Source organism: Chlamydotis macqueenii, chromosome 2, assembly GCF_036417535.1.
Source record: "Chlamydotis macqueenii isolate bChlMac1 chromosome 2, bChlMac1.mat, whole genome shotgun sequence".
Taxonomy (NCBI): Eukaryota; Metazoa; Chordata; class Aves; order Otidiformes; family Otididae; genus Chlamydotis; species Chlamydotis macqueenii.
The window spans coordinates 52,410,923-52,427,393 of NC_141557.1; the positions used below are offsets into that span (position 1 = coordinate 52,410,923).

A 16,471-nucleotide genomic window follows, 5' to 3' on the forward strand; every position below is an offset into this window, starting at 1 on the left:
GCCTCCAGACTCCTCCCGCCTCCCCTGCCCCTGTGGCTTCCCTCCTGCGGCGGGAGCAAGGCCCCACACGCCTCAGGCGGCGTTTCCTCGGGGGGGGCAGGCAAACCTCCCCTCAGAGGTTCCCGCACTTGGCCAGAGGACGTTTCAGCCGCCTGAAAGGGGTGCCTCATCCCGCAGGAGAGCCCCGGAGGAAAAAAAGAGGCGCCGGGAAGAAGCGCGGGACGAGGTCCTGCCCGCCCCTGCCGCCGGCCTCCAAGGCTGCGGCGACTCGCCGCCACCAGCAGAGGGCGCTGCGCCTCCTCTCGCGGACCCGCGCCTGCGCGGTCGGAAGCGCCGGAGCGGCCGCCGGCCCCTCGGCGCGCGGGCGCTGGCTGGCGTAGGCAGGGGAAGCCCGGGGGAGAGGGACAGGAAACGGGGGCGGGCCCAGGCGCGCGGGGTTCGCCCCCGCCCCGCTCTGAGCATGCGCAGGGGAGAGGGCAGGCGCGGCAGGGAGCGGCGCGTCGTAACGGCCGCTGAGCGGCGGTGGTGCTGTGGCGGGCGGTGTGAGGCGGCGGAGGAGTAGGGCAGCGCGCCTGCGCGCCTAGGGGCGGCCGCCTCCGCAGCCCGGGTGAGAGTGGATCCTCCTCCTTCTCCCCCGGCCCCCTCGCCCCTGGCCGCCCGCGCTTGGGGACGCTGAGGCTTAAGAGGAAGCGGCGGTGGGAGGTTTGTGTGGGGCGCGGGGGGAGTAGGGGCGGGATGGCGCCGGCTTTCCCGCGTTCGCGTCTCCGGTCGGCGGCCGCCGTCCTCTGGTGCGGCCCTCGGGCCGCTTCCCGTTTCCTCACCGACGGGCGGCAGCCGCCTGTGGGGCCGGGGCGGGGGTAGGCCGCCCCCCGCCGGGAAGCATCCTCTGCCCCGGCGGCGAGGAGGCCCCCGGGGGGCTCTGTGGCAACCCGCCGCTCCCCCTGCCTCTCCCCCCGCCTGGGTGCGGCTCCCGCCCGCCCCTTCCGCGACCTGCGGCCGCTCCCGCCCGGCAGCTGGGGCTCCTGGGCCCGCTGGACGCCGGCGGAGACCCGCGGCGGAGCCTTCCCGAGGAAGAAGGCTCCTGGGGTCTCCTGCTCGCCCTTGGCCAGGGCTGGCTCCTGGCGCGGCGGAGCTCGGGAGAGCCGGGAGGAGGAGAGGAGAGGGAAGCGCGCCGGGCTACCCGCGGAGCAGGAAGGTGCCCCCTTCCTTAGGGCTGACGGGGGGCGTCTTAGGGAAGCAGGAAAGGAATTCCAACAACAGAAGGACCGGACAGCGCACCTGGGTGTTAGGAAGGGGCGGGGAGGGGGGGGGAAGAATAAATAAATGTGATCTTTCTCTAGTACCGCGTTGCTGTGTCCCGCAACCAGCGGGACTGGAAACTCGGGCCTGTAATGGAGTGGGCAGCAGGGCTTCCAGCGTTCAGTGCTCCGCTTCGGCTGAGCAGGTTGGGATGTTTGCAACTTCGGTGGGTTTTTTTTTTTTTTTTTAGAGATGCTTGAAGGGACAGACACGATGAAGTCATCTAGGAGAACAGCATTGTAGTGGTATTGCCGTTTCTTGTGATTGCCCACCTTGTCGATACATTTAGTTGTGTGTGCATGTATAGTATTAGTACCTACAGCGACCGAGGGTGGGCTTCAATGTTTGTGTGTGGATTTGAAGAGTCAGATAGTTCCTAGTGAGCTTTTATAGACTAAATACAGGTATAGCATAGCCATCTACATGCCTAAGCTTTATTTTTTTTTTTTTTTAGTATTTACTATTACTTCTGTTATCAACAGGATAGATACCTGCTGCTTTTGAAATAACTAATTGTGATTTAGAAACGGATTTGTGTTGTAGTTAGCATCTGCATTTTTAGAAGTTCCTTTTCAAAGCCACAGCTTGGCTTTCTACATTGCTTGATGATCATAGTGGACCTGAAAGACTCTGTGCTGTTGTGAGCTCACCTAGGGCTGTATCTACATAAATTTTGTTAAGGTGATGTATTTAGGAGATCATTAAAATATATGATCAGCTTAATTCAGTTTCTCCTAAATGTACCAGGAGAAATAGGTAATTGTTAATATTTGACGTACACAGATGTGTAAATCATGTAGTTTTATGATCTGGGTATAGGTGTCACACTTCTTTCCAATTCTTTTTGTGCATGGAGTAAAAAGGTCCTGTTACACTCAGTGCTGTGTAACTATAGCATCTTGTAGGGACACACCAAAGCAGAAGAAAGGATATTGCTGCTTATTTAGTGGGTTTTTTGACTATGTTTGAGACAGGTGGTTATTGTTGGGGTTTTTTTTTGAGGCAGACTTTTTTTGGTTTGGTCATGTGATTATGAAACAGGCCAGAACTGGTGCAAATCCTGAAATTTCTCTTTATTAATTTAGTGGCTGTTGCATTTTGAGGATGAATTTTATATGCATGAATAAGATATCCATTGTAAGACTCTTAACCTTTCAGGAACTAACTTATGGTTAGTTAGGCTGCATTAATTATTAATCTAATTTCTTAATGTGGAAGTACTCAAATTTATAATTTAACATTATCATATCTCATAGTGAATACTTAAGGGAGTGACATTTATTTGTGAACTAGAATTTAAGTTGTTAAATAAAACAGACTAGCTTTATTAACATACTAGATTTTAGAGGAAAAAACCCCACTTTTCTGTGCATACATGATCTATGGCTGGATCTTACTGCAGACATCCATGACCCACTTTTTTTTAAAGGTTAATTTTTCAAAACAGGTCAAGTCTTTCCACAAAACAGAAATGCCCTTGGGGTGGAAACTACCCGTGCTTCAGCGTAGAAGGCCAGTTGTTGGTTTATCTTGCACTAATTTTATTTCTGAGCAGCTATTTCCTTTAGTGTATAACTTCCTTTAGGAGCAGAAAAACAGGAAAGAAACTGGTCATGAGGAGTGCATTGTAACCAAACATGTTGTTAGCAGGGAGTCTGACACTAATAGTCTCTAGCTTCTGCGCAGTTTCAGAAAGCTCACCTACCTCAAAGTTGTAACTTGCCTCCCAAGAAAAATATGTATGGAAAGTAGTAGTAGTTTCCAAGTGAGTAGTAATTTTCAAGATGATAACATTGTAGGAATAAATCCATCCTTGTTTTTTGTGAAACTTTATGTTGTTGCCTTATTTGAATCAACTTGATGTTGTTGGGTTTCTGGACTGCAGTGCTATCAAAGACACCTTTGATGGCTTTAGAAGAGAGGAAAATGTCCAAGTCTGGAACTGCTTCATCAGTTACCTATTTCTGTTTCGCTGCCAAGGATGCAAATTTGATACATTACTCAATCTAGAGCTTCCAACTCCTCCTTTCTTTCCTATCTTTAGATCTTTTGGCTAGGTGTATTGATTTAAATAATTGATTTTAATTGTTTTTAGTACTTGTACTCACCCTTGCTATTAGTTGTCATAAACATTTTGAAACATGTTGATTTGTAACTCAGCAGTTCCTTAATAGTAACTAAGTATTAAAGTGCCTGAGCTTGATACTGTCATTGCAAGCTTGGAGGACTGCTATCTCCACACACATGAATGCTTGTGTAGTTTGGCTTACGGTTGTTCAGGTCTTAATTCTGACATTTTATTATGTTAAAATAGTGAATGACTCACTTCTTTAGATGTGTTTTTACTTGTGATTTGTATGAAGCTACCCTTGGATGGAAATACAAATTTCATTAAAGTGCACAAAAGTAGTCTTTAAAGCTTTTTTTTTTATTAGTTAAACCTAGATTAAATGAGTTGAATGTCCAGAGAAATAAGGGTTTTTTTGAGTTTTTTATTTTCTTTTTCTTCCAAACATACAAGTTTATTGAAGTATTAATTGTAGTTAGTGAAGTCAGAATTGAAGAGGTATTTAGATGGCTGAAAATGCAGATCTTCATCCTCTGTGAAACTTTCATAGGTCTTTAAGTATTTCCCAGAATTTTACTGGAAGTTAGGCATCTTATCTGGCAGACTTATGGCATTTTCAATATCTGAGTTTAAAAAACAACATCAAAAAAATGCATGCCTATATATGTTTTGCCTTTCTTATAATTTAGAAAAAAGCAAATTTTTTTTTTGTGAATTAGTTCATTGAAGAATATTACAGATATATATCTTACACCTTTCCTTACTAATTAAATTGGAAATAGTCAATATACTTATTCTGTGTTATACATTGAAATACAGTGTTAACACTTCTATGTGTGTAGTGCAGCATGTATCTCTGATTATTGGTCTTTGCTTGACCTCAGAAGATAAACAGATTCAAGGAAGGCAATTAATAGTCTGTTCCAATACTCATTAACATTTGATGAGTTCATTCAGATTTGAAGTACATGACAAGTGTTAAAGCCACCCCATTAAAATTACTTCAGCTAAAAGGAGAATGACTTGAAACTCTCTTATCAACCTGTTACTTAATGTTGTTCTCCAGTTTGATGGGGAGTTACTCTGGATCACCTGGTAGAATTTTGATTTAGGTTGTAATCCAGTACTTCTGTGGCCTTCCAGCAGCTACCTGCCAGTTGTGTTTTAGATAGCTGGCTTCCAAGAAGTTACCCAGAACAAAAAGGTCATTCTGGTGACATCGTTGAAAGGGAAAGTCTGATTCATAGAACTTGTATTCAAGGATTATTTTTATTCTATCAGAATTTCAGTTCAAGATGTTAAGCTGTAGATATTTTCATCCATAAATCGTCAGTGTTCACCACGGTGTAGTTAGAACTATAGGAGACTGTAGCGCATCAGTAGACATCTTTTCAAGTTCATAGTTTTCCAGTTGTAAGAGCTGTGTGCCAACCAAGCACAGTGCAGTGAGAGAGATGTTAGGCTGGGACTGGGGAGAACTGAGCCTCTTACAGTTCTCCTTTGGCAAGTGTGTGGCTTTGGACAAGCTCATTCTTATGCCTCAGGTTTTCAGCCTTTAAATTGAGGACAGTTGTCTCCTTTAAAATTGTCTTGAACGCTTCAGAGAGGTGTGAGAGAGGAAGGTAGTCTTGGATGACTTTCCAGGCACAAAATGATGTTCCTACACCACTTATCTTAATGTTTTGAACAGATTCACTTCTCTTGGGCCAATGACTGCAGAAATTATGGTAATTTTAGACCAGAAATTCAGAGATCCCTGATGTATTTATTGTTTTCCTGAGGAATATTTAGTATGGTTCCGCTAGAAGGGGATGGGATGTGACTCCTGACTTTGTGACAAGTACAAAATTTTGTTCTTTAGAGCATGATTATCACTGGCAGCAAAACACAGTATGGATGTGGAAAACAGGAATTGCGTATGTAGCATGTTCCTACCATGTGTACCTTCATGGAGCACATCATGGAAACGAGATGGTTTGGGATCGACTGTAAACCAAGGACTCCAGCTTTGTAAATTTTACAGTTCAGAGGTGGTTCACATCACATAAATGTTCTGCAACAAGATTCCTGTCATCTCCTCAGTCTTTTCTGCTACTGAGGGTCATACTCATATGTTCCAGCTATTTATAGTAATTAATTTCACAGTTTCAACTTGTCTTCTGTGAACAGGTCTGCTTTTTCAGTTATCAACTGCCAGCCTCATCCTGCCAGAAATGTCTTTAATCTTACTAGCAGGTGTATATCAGTTTTTCTGTGGCATTCTTGACTGGTTCTGTTACCTAATGACTAAAACAATCTGTATTAGTTTTGCTTTTTTTCCTTATTTTTTAAGATTTCTATTCTTTAGAATTACCTTAGAATAGGAAGTTATGATATTGGAGACTTCTTTTGCTGAAGTTTAGTACTACTGATGCTCTACTTGAACAGGGCTTAATCCACCAGTTTGTATTGTTCTTGAAACTTTACTCCTAAGCCAGGAAAAACAATGCTATAGAGAGACCCAGGATACCAGTAGAGCCACGAGCTATTTATTTATGTGGGCCTAACACACTTAGGAAGTGTGCGTGTCTCTGTAGCCATTTAAAGTTCAGTGCAAAATCTGTCAATGGATTAGGTTGCATGTCAAGCTGTTATCAGATAACCAGGATGGTGGTCAGTGATGCAGAGATAGATGCATGCTAATTTGGTGAAAAGAAGCTGTGACTTGAAGCAGAAGGTCATTGCTTTAGATGAGCAACATCTTTGTATGTTCTTGATATACTTCCAGTTTATTGACTTCTGCACCTGAAACTTGAAGTCAAGACTATGCTAATATCTGTTGTTATAGCAGATAGTGGTGTGTCCTTCTTCCTCCCTCAAAACACCTTGTTTTAATTAACTGGTTTCACCTGAACAAACTGAACATTGGGTTTAAGTACTTTGACTGTTTTCCAGTTAAACAACCAGTGAAAACTAAGAGTTTGAGATTCCTGTTTGTGAATATTTCTTCACTGAAAAAGATCAGTGACACTAAATCAGTAGTAATTAAAGTGGCATTAATTAAGCATATCTGTTTTAAGTGAGTGAATGTTAAGAGACAGCTGTCTTTGAATTGTATTACAGGCAGGGCTCTGTTGAAATAGCATATCTTTGATGTGGCTGGCAGGTAGCCATCTACAGCCTTCATCTTACACCAAATTGTGTATTTTTGTATGGAATTTAAAGTATGTCATTTCAGGTAAGGTATTTCTACATTCACTGTTCATCATGAACTGTAATGATAGTGGTGCCTCAGATGTTAGACAAACGTGGCCCTGGTTATCCCTCGATTTTGGAATGAGAGGGAACAGTGCCAGATTAAAGAAATCTGGAAGTATTTGATAGATGTGTACCTCATGTCCTTTATGACGGTGATTTTACTGTCACAACTATCCCATTAATTATGTTTCTGTCTTCACATGGAAGATAAGATAAAACCTGACCTCATTTTTAAGAGGAGGAGAAATGTCCAAACAAGAAAATAGATAATGGTAATCTGTGGTCATTACTTTATAACAGGGGTTATAAGTGTTTTGCTACTACAGCATCCCTTTGCTCCTGTGATCTCCTTGTTTTTGTTTTCACCTGTCTGTCACAGTCTAGCAGTCACCTGGCTGTATGGAAATGACTCAGAAAGGGAAAGAAAAACAAAAAAAAGATGTGAAGGTGAATAGGTGAAGCTCTTCTGCACACAAGATGAATCAGATAAGCATTGGGAATATAGGTTGTTAGGTTTTTTTAATCCTTAGCTCCATTTCTGCTTGTTCTCTGGTAGAATGCCAAAGCTGAAATAAATGGATTGATTAAGATGTTGAGAGGTTGGTTGGAAAATGATGCAATGTTGAAGAAAATGCATTTATAATTTTAGTGGCCTTTTATTGATAAGGTCTAAGTAGTGAAAAACACAGAAGCAGAAATAATAGCTGTTTAATATAAAAATGAAAAAAAAAAAGTGGCTATGTTATCAGTAGTTGAAGGAAATGCACAGTTGTACTCAGTGGGAAAACTGAGTAATTCTTGGAAGAGGAATAAAGTCTTCCTGAACCTTATTTTAACTCTCCAGTCCTGTAAGCTGTGTTGACGAAATAAATTATCTTAATTCATGAGTCTAGATCTTGATGAGAATTAATGTACAAACTCTTCTGCTTTTCATTTCTCTTTGATACTTTTGTTGTTTAATTTTTTTTTCACAAGAGTTTTTGTACAAGTAATTAAGTACTAACTTATTTCTAAGCTTGTTAAACAATTACTTTTAAGGGGTAACTATGAACAGTTTTTGAAAAAGTGCTAATGTGTAATTGAATTTTATTTTCCTGCTTTCAGTCACTCAAGTGCTGATCACGAGATGCTACCACGAAATCTACCTCAGGCTTCACTTTTGCTGATTCATTTGCTGCATCAGAGATCTCAACAGGAGCTCTGCAGACACTCTTGAAAGTCTCTGAACAGGTTGTGACATCAAGTCAAAGCATGATGACCTAATAGTAGGTCAAAGTCTGAAACCTTGATTCAGCAGTCCAAGATAGCACTGCCTTTTTTTCAGTATCACCTTGGAAGGCTACAGACCTCCTGCTGTTTCTTCCCTGGTTACTTCAGAAACATTCAACTGACCTTTCTCTGGCGAAAAGATCTTGACTTTTCTCTCTGGTCCTGGAAATATTAATGGAATACAGTCATGTCTACCCAGGACGAGAGGCAGATAAATACAGAGTATGCTGTATCCTTGCTGGAGCAGTTAAAATTCTTCTATGAACAGCAGTTGCTAACTGACATAGTGTTGATTGTTGAGGGCACTGAATTTCCATGCCATAAGATGGTTCTTGCAACATGCAGCTCGTATTTCAGGTAAGTATTCAAAGCAGGATTTGTTAATTCTAGAAAATCTATGATACCTGATAGTATTACTTAATTGATTAACAATTAATGTGTTGCAGAGAGTTTTAAAGATCAGAGAAGTAAGTAAAAAAACCTAAGTATCATTACTTGCCAACACCAAAAGAGTAAAATATTTTTTCCAACATGTTCTGACTTACTCTGGATAGTTACTGTAGTTTTTACAGTGAGTGGGGAAAAAAAAAATCATGCTTGTGATAATTTGCTTTCTTTAGGGACTTAATCAACTCAGAATAATTACTAAATTTGTTATTTCTCATACTTCATCTTTAAATATTTAATATTTTTTATTTCCCTAGGTAGGGTGACAAGGAATACTATTGAGACTTGGCTATAGGAATTCCATTGTCATATTTATTAACTGTAGTTTCTTAGCAGAAGCCTCTACTAAAACTAGGGATTGCTGTGCAAGTTCATGGCTTCCTCTTCTGAATCATCTGGTTTTCTCTGCTGAGCAAATAAGTTAGAAACTCTTCTCTTGCCTGGGAGTCTTGCTGCAATGTAACAGGTTTTTTGTTACCTTCGTTTTTTTTTTTTGTTGTTGTTGTTTTGGGTGTTTTGCCCACTGGGATGGTGGTGCAATTTTTAATTCGGTAGCTCCTGATTCCCAGCTGTCTTGGTTTTTGTCTTTTGAAAAGTTTTTATTAATAAGATAAGTTGAATGCTACTACTTTTTGTAGATACTGTCATAGCAAGTCCTAAAAGATGAGGCACCATGGACTTTCTGCAGTGATTAATCATTTTTTTGTTGGCAACACAGTATAATTAATCTGCCTGTCTGGAAAGAATTTTGAAGCTTTAAATTAGTCTTGGTGACATGCACGCGTGTTTTAACTTCCTGATGCATTGTGAAGGAGTTATAACTTTTCTTTTCCATTTAATCATGGGAAGGTTTGCAGATTTCGTTTTCTTGTTGAAATGGGGTCACTATACAGAACACTTATAAAATATTGTCTGTATCTTGTCTGCTTTCTTGTATAAAGAATAACTTGTAATGCAAGGAAGTATTCTAGGATTAATTTGACTTTCAGGTAAGTTTGTTGCTGCTGTTTTTTGTGCTAATTTTCTCATCTCAGATGAGTCTACAATTTTTAGCAACAAGTATCGTGTGATCACTAGATAATGATTATTGCCATTGGCCTTCTACAGATGACAGTCTGTAAAATAACAGCCACTGGAAATGTGGTCAGATTTAATGTGGGTGGCTAATCATGGAAGCTGTCATGAGTCCATGCAGTGTACTGCATTAGAGTATGCAGTCAGATCTCTTATTCATATGTGTGTGTTTATTATTTATGGAATGAGGTTTTGGCACTAGTTAAAAGAAGTATCAAGCTTGTGGTTTTGTCATGTTCTGTTTTTCTTCTTTACTTTGGTTTACAAAAAGATGCTCGGCTTCCTAAATTTAGCTTTCTTATGAAAAATTGATAGCCCCAAAGGAGGCTATCAGAAAAGCATCTCTTAGCGTGATCCAGCCATTGTGTATGACTGCAGCCAGCCTATCTTCCATCTTTGTATCAGATGCTTCTTTGAATGGCTTTGCTTAGGGAGTGCTGATCCATGCCCCCTTCATCTCTGCAGCTGGAGGCAGGGCTGCAGGGTGCACCCACCGTCCCTTCTAACTTACCTCATATCTGGTTTGCTAAAAAGCCTGAAATAAATATAAAGAACCTTGAGTTGAATTTTCAATGCAACCATAAATACCAAATCTAAATTAATATAAAGCTTTTAAAATAAATGCTTCTCATTTTAAGAAAACTGGCAAGTACTTGGTTTACAGTACAGTAATCCAGTTCATTCTTAACTCTTGCAATTAAAAAACCAGAATGGGCAATAGGTATATAAAGCATTTTTAAAAATTACCTTTCTACTTCTTCAGGAAGATGTAATGGAAATACTTACGGGGTGTTGTGGGGTTGGGTTTTTTTTTTGTGGGTGGTTTTTTTTTGGTGGTGGTTTTTTTTTTTTTTCCCAGACCAAATCTGATAGTTTTTCTTCTGTCATTGATTTTTGTCCACAAACTTGATGTTTACTGCATCTTATTATGAATGGTATATAAGGAATACTTCATGGAGTGCTAGTGCTTGCTCCTTTTTCTGAACTTTTCCCTCCCAGAGGAGCACGCTTTTTGACATGACTTAGCTCAGTCCATTGCACAAATCTGCTGCTTTTGTTTTAGAATCTAAAATATCTGTGTATGTTTCAACAGTATTTTCTGGAGGATGTTTCTTCCCTCTTATTGCCTGACATAGAAAAGGTTTTAAATTGCATCATTAAAACTCTAAAATCATTAGGGTTCTCTGCTGGTTGAGACAAAAGAGTTTGCATAAATATAAAATACTTCTACAGAAGGCACTGATGGTACTTCTGGAGTGTTCTGTAGAAGTGCTTTATCTTAAATACTAGATGGTAGCCTAGGATAAATACTAAACATCTGTAAATGGGCAACCAAAAAGAGTGTTCATGTTTTGGAGTGTAATCACTGAAGGCTTACAGGTGATAAGTGACTTTAAGATTACTGTAGTTACTGTTGGTCCTTGTCTTAATATGTCTGTTTCTCTTCAGAGCCATGTTCATGAGCGGGCTAAGTGAAAGTAAGCAAACACATGTACACCTGAGGAATGTGGATGCAGCCACTTTACAAATTATCATAGCTTATGCATACACGGGTAACTTGGCAATAAGCGACAGCACGGTAGAACAGCTTTATGAAACTGCCTGCTTCTTACAGGTAGGAATGTTTTATTTGGCGTATGAAATAACTGCTTCTAATCTGTGAACCATTTTTTTAATCTTGTTAAACAGTCTTTTCTGTTTAGTCATTTCAAAATACTTTTATTCAGTTTGCTTGGTGTAGACAGAAGTTGCTTGCCATGTATGTTTCATGTACTCATCCCTCCTTGCTTCATGGACCCTATGGAGGATGAGAGTAAAACAGTGCACTTCTAATATTTAGGTAATTAATTTCTTAAACAGACATAATCATGTGATGTACTTTGTATGAATCATTTAATTCATTGCTGTATTTTTGTGTATATATAGTATTCCAGGCCTAAACTCTGGTGTTCAACACTAAATGCATGTACTTAGGTACTGCTGGTATGTGAAGGAATAGATTGTATGCAGTAATACTTACTATGTTGTTTCTTTGCATTACAGGTAGATGATGTGTTACAACGGTGTAGAGAATACTTAATCAAAAAAATTAACGCAGAAAATTGTGTGCGTCTATTAAGTTTTGCTGACCTCTTCAGCTGTGAAGAGTTAAAACAGAACGCTAAAAGAATGGTAGAGCACAAGTTCACAGCTGTGTACCACCAGGAGGCTTTCATGCAACTGTCACATGATCTACTGATAGATATTTTAAGCAGTGACAATTTAAATGTGGAAAAGGAGGAGACGGTTCGTGAAGCTGCTATGTTATGGCTGGAGTACAACACAGAATCACGATCGCAGTATTTGTCCTCTGTTCTTAGCCAAATCCGAATTGATGCACTTTCAGAAGTCACACAGAGGGCCTGGTTTCAAGGCTTACCACCTAATGACAAGTCAGTGGTGGTGCAAGGACTGTACAAGTCAATGCCGAAGTTTTTCAAGCCCAGACTTGGTATGACAAAAGAGGAGATGATGATATTCATTGAAGCTGCTGCTGAAAACCCCGGTGGTCTTTATTCTTCTGTCTGTTATAGCCCCCAGGCAGAAAAAGTTTACAAACTGTGCAGCCCTCCTGCTGACTTGCATAAGGTTGGGACGCTTGTAACTCCTGATAACGACATCTATATAGCAGGTGGGCAAGTTCCTCTGAAAAACATGAAAACCAATCACAGTAAAAGCAGCAAACTCCAGGCTGCTTTCAGAACTGTAAATTGCTTTTACTGGTTTGATGCACAGCAAAACACTTGGTTTCCAAAGACACCGATGCTGTTTGTTCGTATAAAGCCATCCCTGGTCTGCTGTGAAGGATACATCTATGCAATTGGAGGAGATAGCGTTGGTGGGGAACTCAACAGGAGAACTGTGGAGAGATACGATACTGAAAAAGATGAGTGGACCATGGTAAGCCCATTGCCTTGCGCGTGGCAGTGGAGCACAGCAGTAGCAGTTCACAACTGCATTTATGTAATGGCACACAACTTGATGTACTGTTATTTTCCCAGGTCAGACGCTTGGGTAGAAATGGCTATGCGACAAACAAGTAGATGTTTTGCTTCAGCTGCTGCTTTTGGTGATAAAATATTCTATATTGGAGGACTGCATATTGCCAGCAATTCTGGTGTAAGACTCCCAAGCAGTACTGTAGATGGGTCTTCCGTAACCGTGGAAATCTATGATGTGAATAAAAATGAATGGAGAATGGCAGCTAATATCCCTGCCAAGAGGTATTCTGACCCATGTGTTAGAGCTGTCGTCATCTCTAATTCCTTATGTGTCTTTATAAGAGAAACCCACATGAACGAGAGAGCGAAGTATGCCACCTATCAATACGACCTGGAACTCGATCGCTGGTTTCTAAAACAGCACATATCCGAGCGTGTGCTGTGGGACTTGGGGAAGGACTTCAGATGCACGGTAGGAAAACTGTATCCATCTTGCCTTGAAGAGTCCCCATGGAAGCCTCCAACATATCTCTTCTCACCAGACGGAGCTGATGAATTTGAGCTGGATGGTGAGATGGTTACTTTACCACCTGTATAACTCCCAAATTAGACTGCACAACTGATTCTGTGCTCAGTTACCTTGAAATAAATGGTTGTGGAAGAACAGGTCTGGAAACAGAAATGTCAAACCTCTCTTTCATGAGTTGTATTTCTATGCCCTACTTAACACTTGCCATTCAGTATGAATCAGTGAAATGAGCAGATACGCTTCTGTAATCCGAAATACTATTATCTGATAACTGAGAAATGTCTATGTATATCATGAGCTTAAGCATCTGACTTGTCTAAAGAATTAATTTCTAGTTCTAAGAAGTCTCAGTTCAGGAAAATTAGCTTCAGAAAAAAAGTAGTTACTGTTTCTAGGACGATGTCACAACTCTCTTGAAAGTATCTTCCAGTTATATATGAACTACTTCTGGATATTCTACTTAAGTGCTAGTTATATAATTGTCAGTGTGGCCTAATTAAAGGACTGTGCTGCACTTAATACTAATATCCATGTTGGTATAGTAATGCCATTAAGAGAAAAAGAAACAAATCCCATGGATCTACCTGTGGTAGGAAGGGTAGATCTTCCATTGTATGGTAACATGCAGGGCAAAATGACTGCAGGTTCAGTCAAGCTGTATTATTAGGTGCATGTATCCTATTTTCACTAACTTATACCTGTCTATTTAGAATACAGGTCTTCCAAGCAGCTGGTAGTTTACCAGGTGTGGACTTAAGTTGCTGGGCTTGCAATAGGAATTGCCAGCCCTCATAGTGCGGGTCTATGTGGAGCTTTAATCAGTAAATGCCTCCACATTCTGTATTACAGTAACATTGGCTCATGTATATTACTTCCTGCTGCTGATGTATTTTTCCATTGTAAAACGAAGTTCTAGTGTGGATTAACCAGGTCTTTATTTTCTGTTAATTTAATAACAAGCATTACTGTAGTGTGATTGTGTGTAGATATCCCTTAGCTATCAGGTTTTCTACTTTGGGGGTTTGGGTGGGGGGGAGGGGGCAAACTGTTCAGGAATATCCTGTGCTCTGTGTGCAGGAGAGCAAATGACTAGTGCTGCTCTGGCATTAATCCCAGGAACCACTAGCAGTAGCGGGGTGCCGCCAACCTAACATGAACACAGGTGCTTCATGACAAACCTTACTAGCATGTTCAGCTGCATCATGTTCTGGCACTGTATTTTGAATGACATTAATTTATTAAAAAAGACTGAATCCAACTGAGTTTGAGTGTGCTTTCTGGTTGAAGTAGATACAGTTATGACACCCTTCCACCATGTACATGCTTTTAGCAAGGTAGTTTGTTGAAAGCGACTTGAAATGGTGTGGCTGTGAAAAGCTTGGAGAGGTGCATTAGTTGACTGTGCTTACTGGTCAGTGCAAGCTGGAAATTAGATATTCAAGTAAAACTGAGGATTATATAAACTTAGATCCTCCACTATGATTTTTGTAAATGAGCATTTCTCCAATCATGGGACAAATTCTGCTCTACTGAAAGTGAAGAAGGGCATTAAGGAGGTAATGAGGAATCTTTTCCATAAACTCTGAAGATGGGAGACCTATTTTCAGTCTTTTATATTAAGAGCAAATTTATTTACTTCCTCAGCCAGGCTGTCACTGGCTTTTCATTAATTCTGTTTCTTATTCCAGTAAACGCAATTACAGCTTTCAACAAGGAAGACATATATTTTTGAGGCTAGGTCTCAAGTGGATTTACAAAGTTTTGTCTTGTACAATTATGAATGATTTTGACCAGAAAGGGGGTTTGGACAAGAAACTTGCCTTATATAAAACTCTTCCTAATGCTTTGGCATTTTGTACTATGTAAGGATTTATGAGACCCAGAATAATGATGGCTCCAGCAGAAAGAGGCAAGCTACTTTGCATTTACCATTACATCAACTTTTATTTATTAAAAAAAAAACAACAAAAACCACCTGAATTGCTTAGGTAAGAGAGGAGCAGTGATGTGGGGGACCCTGCTGATACATCTGTTTATATTGCTTTCATGTAGCCTGGGACAGCCAGGTGCAAGCCTGTTCAAGGGAGTACACATTGAAAGAAAAACAGTGATGCTACTTCAGAATGCAATTTGGAGAATCACATATATCAGGCAAAAATAAGTGGTATCCTAGTAAATCCAGCCTGAATGGACTGCTCAGTTAGAATCATAGAATAGTTAGGGTTGGAAGGGACCTTCAAAGGTTATCTAGTCCAGCCCCCCTGACTAGATCAGGTTGCTCAGAGCCTCATCCAACCTGGCCTTGAATGTTTCCAGGGATGGGGCATCCACCACCTCTCTGGGCAACCTGTTCCAGTGTTCTACAACCCTCAGTGTAAAAATTTTTTTCCTAATATCCAATCTAAATCTACCTCCTTCTATTTTGAGACAATTACCTGTTGTCCTATCACAACAGGCCCTACTGAACAGCCTCTCCCCATCTTTCCTGTAGGCCCCCTTGAGGTACTGGAAGGCTACTCTGAGGTCCCCTGGAGCCTCCCCTTCTCCAGGCTGAACAGCCCCAACTCTCTCAGCCTGTCCTCACAGCAGAGGTGCTCCAGCCCTCCGATCATCTTTGTGGCCCTCCTCTGGACCCTCTCCAACTGGTCCATGTCCTTCTTGTGTTGGGGGCTCCAGAACTGGACACAGTACTCCAGGTGGGGTCTCACCAGGGCAGAGTAGAGGGGGAGAATCACCTCCCTCCACCTGCTGGCCACGCTCCTCTTGACGTAGCCCAGTTCTGTGGGTTGTTCTCACTTCAGCCTACCCTATCAGGCTCCATTAGGCTTTAGGACAAGCCGATGTTCTTCAAGTGCAGATGATCTATAGCTAGTGAAGGAGCAGAGTGGGTTTGTTCTGCTACTGAGAACTTTCAACTTGTGTTTAAAATCTTATGCATAGTTTCTTAACAAAGGAAAAAAAAAAGTACATTTGAATAGGAGATAGGTAACTGAATTGCACTGTCTGCAAGTCACAGTTGCCTCTCAGAACCTGGAAGAAGTGTCCTTGATTTTATCCACTTAGGAGCATCTTTTAAAATACAGACTACTTCCTGCTAGTCTGCATTTTTAATGTATTATTTTTATATTGTTTCTAGATGTTATCTGCATTTTTAATATTTCATATAGTCTAAGATTATGTACCTTATTTAAAATTAATTTTGCATTAATAATACAGTACTTACTTACAGACAAGCCTAGTCAAGTGTTGAGCAGCTATCTAGTGATTCTGTTAGTAAGTTTGTCTTTATTAAATCACTTACACAAGTAGTTGCTGCAGTCAGTATTCAACCCCAAAGGAAAACACAGCTGGAAAATGCTATTCTCAAGTCTAAATTCTTTCCTTGCATAATTTGAGAAGGAAACTCTGCAGGCAAAGCATTGTCATGTGCCTGGGAAGTGGTCACTAGTGGTAGAATTAGAGAGACTGCTGTGGGAACAAAGACAACAGCTGAAAAAAAAAATTACAGTTCTCATTTAATAAATAAAGTAAACATGATTAAAGCCTTCAGAGGGTTCTAAACTAGGA

General features: G+C 40.9%; 1 protein-coding gene across 1 annotated transcript; it reads left to right on the forward strand.

The window, feature by feature from the left end:
• Positions 1–573: 573 nt before the first annotated feature.
• KBTBD2 (kelch repeat and BTB domain containing 2) lies at positions 574–14,162 on the forward strand. The gene is made up of 4 exons (XM_086742993.1): positions 574–708; positions 7,709–8,230; positions 10,844–11,009; positions 11,438–14,162. The coding sequence occupies exons 2-4, from the start codon at positions 8,061–8,063 to the stop codon at positions 12,971–12,973; spliced, it is 1,872 nt and encodes a 623-aa protein (XP_086599119.1). The 5' UTR covers positions 574–708; positions 7,709–8,060; the 3' UTR covers positions 12,974–14,162.
• Positions 14,163–16,471: the final 2,309 nt, after the last annotated feature.